The sequence below is a fragment of the Cydia pomonella genome, chromosome 5 (assembly GCF_033807575.1).
Source record: "Cydia pomonella isolate Wapato2018A chromosome 5, ilCydPomo1, whole genome shotgun sequence".
In the NCBI taxonomy this organism is placed as follows: Eukaryota; Metazoa; Arthropoda; class Insecta; order Lepidoptera; family Tortricidae; genus Cydia; species Cydia pomonella.
In genome coordinates this window covers 10,756,693-10,765,404 of record NC_084707.1, presented here as the reverse complement: position 1 = coordinate 10,765,404, position 8,712 = coordinate 10,756,693, and the positions used below count along the sequence as shown (strand labels likewise).

At 36.0% G+C, this 8,712-nt stretch overlaps 2 protein-coding genes across 2 annotated transcripts; one reads left to right on the top strand and one right to left on the bottom strand.

The window, feature by feature from the left end:
- Positions 1-4,586: 4,586 nt before the first annotated feature.
- Positions 4,587-5,847, top strand: LOC133518302 (probable NADH dehydrogenase [ubiquinone] iron-sulfur protein 6, mitochondrial). The gene is made up of 3 exons (XM_061851976.1): positions 4,587-4,823; positions 5,051-5,227; positions 5,655-5,847. Exons 1-3 carry the CDS (start codon positions 4,707-4,709, stop codon positions 5,718-5,720), a joined length of 360 nt encoding a protein of 119 aa, XP_061707960.1. The 5' UTR covers positions 4,587-4,706; the 3' UTR covers positions 5,721-5,847.
- On the bottom strand, positions 5,819-8,485 carry LOC133518303 (UPF0184 protein AAEL002161). Its single transcript, XM_061851977.1, has 2 exons — positions 8,243-8,485; positions 5,819-7,235 (listed from the first exon to the last, which is right to left on the bottom strand). Exons 1-2 carry the CDS (start codon positions 8,340-8,342, stop codon positions 7,072-7,074), a joined length of 264 nt encoding a protein of 87 aa, XP_061707961.1. The 5' UTR covers positions 8,343-8,485; the 3' UTR covers positions 5,819-7,071.
- Positions 8,486-8,712: the final 227 nt, after the last annotated feature.

Genomic DNA, 8,712 nt, shown 5'->3' with positions numbered 1-8,712 from the left:
ACACCTTAAATCTGGAAAAGCGCTGGGAAATGATAACATTCCGATTGAGATTGTCAAATGTAGCGGAGAATATGGCACAGAACTTTTCCATAAAGTATCCAACAACATATGGAAAGCGTGCACTTGGCCTCAAGAATGGACCCATTCGATCTTTGTTCCTCTTCACAAAAAGGGCTCTACAAAAAAGTGCGGTAACTATCGTTTGATCGCTTTAATCAATCATTCCAGTAAAATTTTACTGCATATCTTAAATGAGAGACTGAAGGCATAGGTATATCAGCAAAGAAATCGCACCAGAACAAGCTGGGTTTGTAAGAGGTAAAGGAACTAGAGAGCAGATTCTCATACTGCGTCAAATAGTGGAGAAAGCTAGAGAATTCAACCGACCAACATACATATGTTTTGTTGACTTTCAGAAGGCATTTGATTCTGTTAAATGGCCGCAGCTATGGGAAATTCTCTTAAGAATGGGCGCTCCAAAACATCTCGTTTACTTATTAAGAGCCCTCTATGATAACAACTCCGCGTCAGTAAAAGTGGACAATACAATGTCAAAGCCACTTCACCCTTCGGCTGGGGTTCGTCAAGGGTGTATACTATCACCCTTGCTATTTAACATATATACTGAGCACATCATAAGGATAGCGCTTGAAGGTTGGACGGATGGTATACCAATAGGCGGGAAAAATATTTCCAATCTGCGTTATGCTGACGACACCACACTCCTAGCAACAAGCGAACATCTTATAGCGGCACTATTGCGTCGCGTTGAAACAGTCAGTCTCGAATTCGGTTTGAAGATCAACCGACTGAAAACCAAGATGATGGTCGTGAACCGTAACAACGTGAATAAACCAAAAGCGATTGGAAACTGTGAAGTTGTGTCATCATATATATACTTGGGGTCATTGGTTTCAGACAGCGGAGGCTCCGAAGATGAAATCAAGCGACGCATCGCCATTACAAGGTCTGCAATGGAGAAGCTCTCTAAGATCTGGAGAGACCGCAACATCACAAAGGCAACGAAGTCTCGTCTAGTAAGATCTCTCGTTTTCCCAGTGTTGCTATACGGTGCTGAAACGTGGATAGTAAGAGAGAGTGAACGGAAACGCATTGATGCTTTAGAAATGTGGTGCTGGAGAAGGATGTTGCGGATATCGTGGACTCAGCGTCGCACTAATATATCAATTCTCCAGGAGCTCAAAGTTTCACAAAGACTTTCGGCAATCGTTCACTCTCGCATCCTTAGCTACTACGGTCACGTTACGCGCAGGGAAGACGACGCGATGGAGTAGGCTGGTTGTTCAGGGCAGAGTGGATGGCACAAGACCCAGACTGCGGCCTTCAATGCGATGGACCGACCAAGTGAAAGCTCTCACCGGGTCACCTTTGAATCTTTGCGCGCGGCAGGCAATAAATAGAGAAGCATGGCGGGAAACAACGAAAAAAGCCGTACAACGACCGCAATGACCACGACTACTCTGACAAGAGTATACGACTAAGAAGAAGAAGACCTTTTATACCCATTTTTATTAAAAAGTACTACTATACAATTCGTACACCAGCACGGATGTCCTGCCACTGCCAGTACTTTAAATTATTTAAATCTTTCGTATTTTTGTATTTTGTACCGTAAAAATTTATTTAGCGTTACAAATGATCAAACTAACACAACACCACATTATTTGATTTGATGTCGATTCAACCGGTTTAGGACCGATTTATACCCTTTTAATGAATAAAACATGCAAATATGGATGCATGTTAGGTAAATAAAAAAAACCGAATAAAACCGAAACCGGTTTTTTCAAATTCTAAAAACCCGGTTTTGGGTTTCCGTCAAAAAACCGGTTTTAACCGGTTTTTCGGTTTCGGTTAAAACCGGTTTGCATTCCCTAACGAGTAGTCAATACGTTGAACATTGATACGCATATTAACTTTTCGTAGAATAATCATTTAGTAACTGTCACAATTACCCGAGAAACCATTGGTCGAAACACACAATATAGGTCGAATGATCATTTGGCATTCATATTTATTAGCAGAACTTCTCTCCGATTTATGGCTAGACTATGACATGAATAGACTTACCTACTCAACAACTTTTAGTTTGAGTCTGATAAACATGGTTTTGATACAGTTAATTATCTTCTTATTTTCACTAACACAAATGACTATAAAATCTTTACAAACAATTTCTTGCATTTATTGACTGCCGTAGGTGTTTTTAACATATTTATTGAGTGTAGGAATGGGAGCCCTCTTTGAGAAGGGCTCCACAGACCTTCCAACGATCCCATGCAATTTTCGGTACATTGCTAAATAAGTAGAAGTAACAAATTGTACTAACCGACTTCTTTCCCAGAAGGATGTTCTGTATTCGATTGTGGCTATGTTTTTTTTTTGTATGTCACTGATTACTCCGAGACCTCCAACGTGGTCCCATATTAATCTTGTTTTGATTCTACAGCTTATTTGGAGTGATTTAAGTCCAGTCAACCAGGGGTCAAAACTCATAGGTTTTCAAGTTATTCAAGTTTTTAGATTTTTTTTTAATAAATACCCGCTTTTTGACCTAAAACTAGTATTTTTTTTAAACTACTTATTTTTCAAATAAAAAAAAAAGATTTTCCGAATAGCCAATGAATCACTGATTACGTAAAATAATAAAAAAAGTACAAAACATATCAAAATTTTGCAAATAAAACCATCTGAAGTCAGAAGTTTTTGTATTTTTTTTTCAAATCTTGTTACATTTTAACGCATAACTAAAAAAATAGTAATAACACTTCTCTTACAAATTACAGAATTCATTTCCTCAGTTCATAAGCTTTCTAAAAAGGTAAAAATTTGACATTTAATGCTCAATTTTTACAATTCATAATAATAATACCAAAGCAGGTACAGGACTTCACCAAAGGCAATCTGCAGTGCCTACTACCTCAAGGAATAAGATAAGATAAGAAACTGGGGACAAAGTATGCCTTCGGCGAGTTTAAAACGACACAAACAAGTAAAGTCAAGTACGCTAAGTCCTGTACCTGCTCTGGTATTATTATTATTAATTGTAAAAATGAGCATAAAATGTCATAAATTGTACCTTTTTAGAAAGCTTATGAACTGAGGAAATAAATTCTGTAATTTGTACGCGAAGTGTTATTACTTTTTTTTTAGTTATGCCTTAAAATGTAACAAGATTTGAAAAAAAATACAAAAACTTCTGACTTCAGATGCTTTTATTTGCAAAATTTTGATATGTTTTGTACTTTTTTTATTATTTTACGTAATCAGTGATTCATTGGCTATTCGGAAAATATTTTTTTTTATTTGAAAAATACGTAGTTTAAAAAAATACTAGTTTTAGGTCAAAAAGCGGGTATTTATTAAAAAAATCTAAAATCTTAAATAACTTGAAAACCAATTAGTTTTGACCCCTGGTTGACTGGACTTAAATCACTCCAAATAGGCTTTAGAATAACCCCCTTGAAGGAATACGACGAATTACCAGTCACCCTGTATAATATATAAATATTTATAAGTACTTAAATACATAGAATACCCATGACTCAGGAACAAATATCCATGCTCATCACACGAATAAATTCCCTTACCAGGATTTGAACCCGGGACCATCAGCTTCGTAGGCAGGGTCACTACCCACTAGTCCAAACCGGTCGTCAAAATGTCTCTTATGATGAAACCGCTCTAGTTCATTGGCTGTTACTAATTGATCTGGCAGCTGTTTACGGTGAAGCGTGGAATGGCAGGCCAGTAAAGAGGTCATAAAGTTACGGAAGCTAAACAATTTAGGAAATTCTTAGCCTGGTGTGGACAGCTGCGTTAAACCGGTACTTTCTGCTGAGAAGGGCAGAGGAAGCTGTAAATAAATTCCCTGTCACTCTTATGACTAGCAGTGTCCGGTGAAAGGATATAACCCCAACATAAGGGCTTGTTACATCTACCCCTTTGATCTACCCTATAGCCTAGTACCCTAGAGGTACAATAAGTATATAAATGATTTGGTAGAGCCGGGAGACGACCGAACGAGAACTTTCAGTAGAAGTAGCAGAGAAAGCGCTATTATTGTTTGTCCTTGTCACTGTCTCATTTTTTTTTATTCCCCGCCCCGCCGTAAATCTTAGTATGGTTTATAGTAGGATTAGTTGGCCACAAATAACCCAACCAAATTACGTAGGTTGTTTTTGGTATGTTGTCAGGAATGTTAAAACGTGTTGTTAATTTTGTCGCGTTGCGTATGTTCTGTCCCTCACGGGCACATGCGTATAGCACATCTATTGGATCCTACCTTCTATGATCTACCCTTTCGTCGGATACGTTCTACTGGAAGGGGCAGAGAAAGGTACATATTATTTCTTTGTCCTCAGCAAATAGATGAGAGTAAGCACTATTATACTAGTACTGTAATAGTATTCGGCAGGATGTTCATTCCCAAGCCGTTCACAAATTTTAACGTGGTTTATCCCGCACTCTACAAGTATTCGTCCGTGTCAGGCCACGCGCCGTGTGCAAATATTTTTGACTTCGGTGGAATTAAAATTTACGGTATTTGAACGCTCCCGAAAATTTGACATTTATGACTAACACATTGACATTTCACTCCTCCGTTTGCTATTTCCAAACTGCAATAAGAAAGAAAAAAAAAATAGGTTTTCACGTTTACATCTTTCACTTCGACAAATTTTAAAATGAGTGTCAACAGACTTCCTTTTGTATTTCACAAAATCCCGGCTGTTAGAGTGAACCCAGCCTTTTGCCGCTTTATGACTACAAATAAGGAAGACGTAGAAACTCATACAGGCCAAGTAATCAAAGCATCTTTTTAATTATCTTTTAACGCAATTTGCTAATTTCCCATCAGCATGTCGGTTTAAATAAAAATACTGGTTAAAGGATCCTTGATTTTGACAACAACACATCAATATTATATAACAAGCTAACCATATAACCATACATCCAACTTATTCACATTTCCTAACAATGTACAAATTGTCAGGTCATTTTACTAATAACTATTTTAATTGATTTTTAGAAATGGAGTTCAGACGACTACAGACTTGCTAGATTCGAAAATGCTCCAAAGCAAGTTAATCCCAATTGGGCTATAAAACTCATAGCAGGAGTCCCTACAAAGCAAGTGACCCAAAGAGTGGTTTGGTGTGATGGAGGAAGTGGACCGGAAGGACATCCCAGGGTTTACATTAACTTGGTAAATATTATATACTTGGTACATATTTTGTCTTGACAAAACTATTTTGTGGACAGAAAACTGTTCACACAGAACGAGCCACCTCATGAGGAAATTGCCATGCAAAGCGGCTCAGATTCATGTAGACATGCCTCAGGTATGTAGAGGTGGCTCGTTATGTGTGAATCCACCTAATGTAGATTGGAGAATAATGGCTCTGTGATCTATAGAGTTCAGGAACCTCCACTGTTCCACCAGTTTCAAAGGTGACAAATATTTACTTTTAGCCGCCGATTACATATGATAACCGATTTAAATCTTCTCAGGTCAGAGGTGGAGGGTTAGAGCCAGCATAGCTTTATTTGACATTCATAAGCACATTGTAATATGCCAACTTAGAAAATAAACTATCTTTATCTTTATTCATGTAAACTTCTTTATTTTTTAGGACAAGCCTGGTAACCATTCCTGTGGATATTGTGGATTGCGTTTTGAGAAAAAGGATCATCATTAACATTCACTTACGGAAATGTCACATTCTGTTTCTATCACCCTTATTTGAAAATACTAGGAATCTATTATTTTGTTATTGCTTAGTGATTAAATAAAATGTAGGTGAAATAAATAATTTATTAACCTTACCTTTTTAGTTTACATTTAATATACACAGAGGTGGTTAGAGAAATTGAGTCTTAATACAGAACAGTATTGAGAGAAGTGAGTATCTATAGTAATCTGTTTTGGCCAGAAAAAAAAATTAGCTTTAAAAATAATCTCTCACCACCTCTTGACACAAAATCTGATTTTAGCCATTAAAAAAAAAACAACAATCAAAGGATAGTCTCTACTATTCATGCCTTATCCAACCTCAACATTGGCAGAATCATTAACACCTTGATGGAGTCACAACATGAAAAATTTATCAATTGAATACCTAAATATAATACAAGTAACATTTCTATCACAGTAAGCATCTTGATTGAAAGATTAAAGTAATGTTACCATTAGAAAATAATTATAATGGTGTTTTAATTGTAATAGCAAAAAACCCCATAAAGCTTGGGTTTGAAATTATTGTAACAGTTGATTGTTTTTGAAATATCTATTCTAATGATATCACATTACTTACATGGATGAGAATAATTTGACAGACTTGGTATTAAAGATCATACACAAATACCTACTTCAGAAGTGGCTAATGTGTGTTGCCAGCACAAAACTAACTGAAGATTATGTTGCATACTTGCATGGGATATTTTCCTTAGGGCCACTTGCACAAATCACTAACTCAGGGTTAACAGGTTAAACAAGGGGTTACCAGTACAATTTGATTTGGGTTAATGGTTTAACCAGATAACCGCAGGTTAGTGGGATGGTGCAAGTGGTCTTAAACTGTTAACCCAGTGTCAAATTGTACTAGTAACCATGGTAAATCCAGGTTAACCCAGGGTTAGCCAGTTAAACCCGGGTTATTGGGATAGTGCAAGGGGCGCTTGTGTGATTATATATATCACACTATTGTACCCTAACGAACAAACACTAACAATCAATAAATGTATTTGGAATTTAATAGTTTTGTTCATCTTTACATGCCCTATAACAATGAATGACTGTAATATACTTATTGAACTTACATAATGATCCAATAATTTTATTTTTGCCAAATTACCAATAATTTCTGAAATTACTACTTAAGAAATAACTAAAATATTATTGAGTGAAAGTTCAAAAAGCATGTACTATGGTTAAAAGTAACAAGACGTTTTATTGAATCCCTAATACAGTTTGTAATCACAATGCAAATATAATATTGTCTAAATATGGATTATAATGAATTTAACATTGTATAAATATTTACATTTGTATTATTTGTCAGGAGACATTGAGTTTTCATTTTGCAGTTGTTGTCTAATGTCAATGTTAGACTGAAGAAGTTCCTTCAATTTCTTGTGAATATCATCATTCTTCTGTTCCAGAAAATCAAGTGCCGAATTCAGCTCATCCAGTTTTGAATCCAACATTTCATACTCTGTAAAGGTGGATTTGATTAGATGATTATATTATTAAGCACTAGTTTGGCAAGAGCTGAAATTTCGTTCTTGCTTCACAAAGCTACCATCTTGAAAATTATAAAGAGCAATATTATTCAACCTAACATACACAGTCAATGTATAATTTATAATTTAGCACTGGAACTAAACTGCAGGGTACTGGCAGTGAATGTGTTAATGTTATAAATACTTGCAGTTTATTTTTAGTTCCATTGTAATATGTGACCACAATATGTACACAGGACAGGAAAATTTTATACTGACTTCTTTTTGGAACAAAGTTATTTAGCAGGTAGTTGGTGAATGGGGCTAGACAACAAAAAGTGTAAGATTTTTTCATCACAGCCCTCTTTTGCTTAAATTCGATTAAGTTATTTTGTATTTGTTAATCAGTAATGTATTATGTTTATCATTAATAATATACTTCCTTCATTCCAACCAAGCGTTCCATGACACACACACTTTCTTTTTTTAAAGGGATACAAATCAAATCAAGTATCATTGATTTTCAGGCAACTAAAGCCCATAGATGCATCTACCTATACCATACCTTACAAACTAACATGCAGAATAATAAAAATCTTAAATAGGTAAAAAAAAACTTTTTGTCCGATGGAGTTTCTCGTTACAAAGCATAGGGATATAGTACAGAGTATGTTTTCGTGGACAAACTGTTGAATGATTGATAGATTTGTCATCAAGTTGCCTGCATGGGCGCCGCCAGGATTACTTTCAGGGAGGTGCATAATAAATGGAGTAGAAGAATCGATGCAGTCATTTACTTTTCTTGTGTTAGTTCCGAGTTTTGCTATCAAAATCATTGCAGACTTATATTGGTCCAACTCTAATGCGGGTGCAGACGCGTAAAAGACATGAATTTTATTTTATATTTTTTCTTTCCTGCCAGGCGGGTGCAAGTGCACCCCCTTGCACCCCGCTGCCGGCGCCCATGGTTGCCTGTACGATTATTCTGAAAAATCTTTACCTTCACAAATATTATCATCATTGTTTTCATCACTCGGAGTAATTTCACAATCAGCCTCAGCTTTATCCTGATTGGGCTTGTTGTTCTCTTGACCAGCCATTTTGTAATACAGAAATATTAGCAAAATGTAAATAAAATAATATTTTTATTTGTTTTTGAAAACAGTAGAATGTAATGTATAATGCAAAATCCTTCGAGATGTCAAAAATGATAGACAAGATAGACCCCGTGTCAAGTGACTACTTTCATAGACCATTATAAATGTTTTTTAAGAACAGGACTACGGAAGCAAAGAGCATATAATCACTACGTGGTGGAGATAACTCTACCTTCCATAAACAGGACATTGGATTGAGACCAATTTTTTTCCTTATCAAATCTGACGATTTGATATCCCACCTGGACTGGTCTTAAAGCGCCAATTACATCCACCCTTCCAATCGTTTTCCGTTTCACGGAATATCAGCACA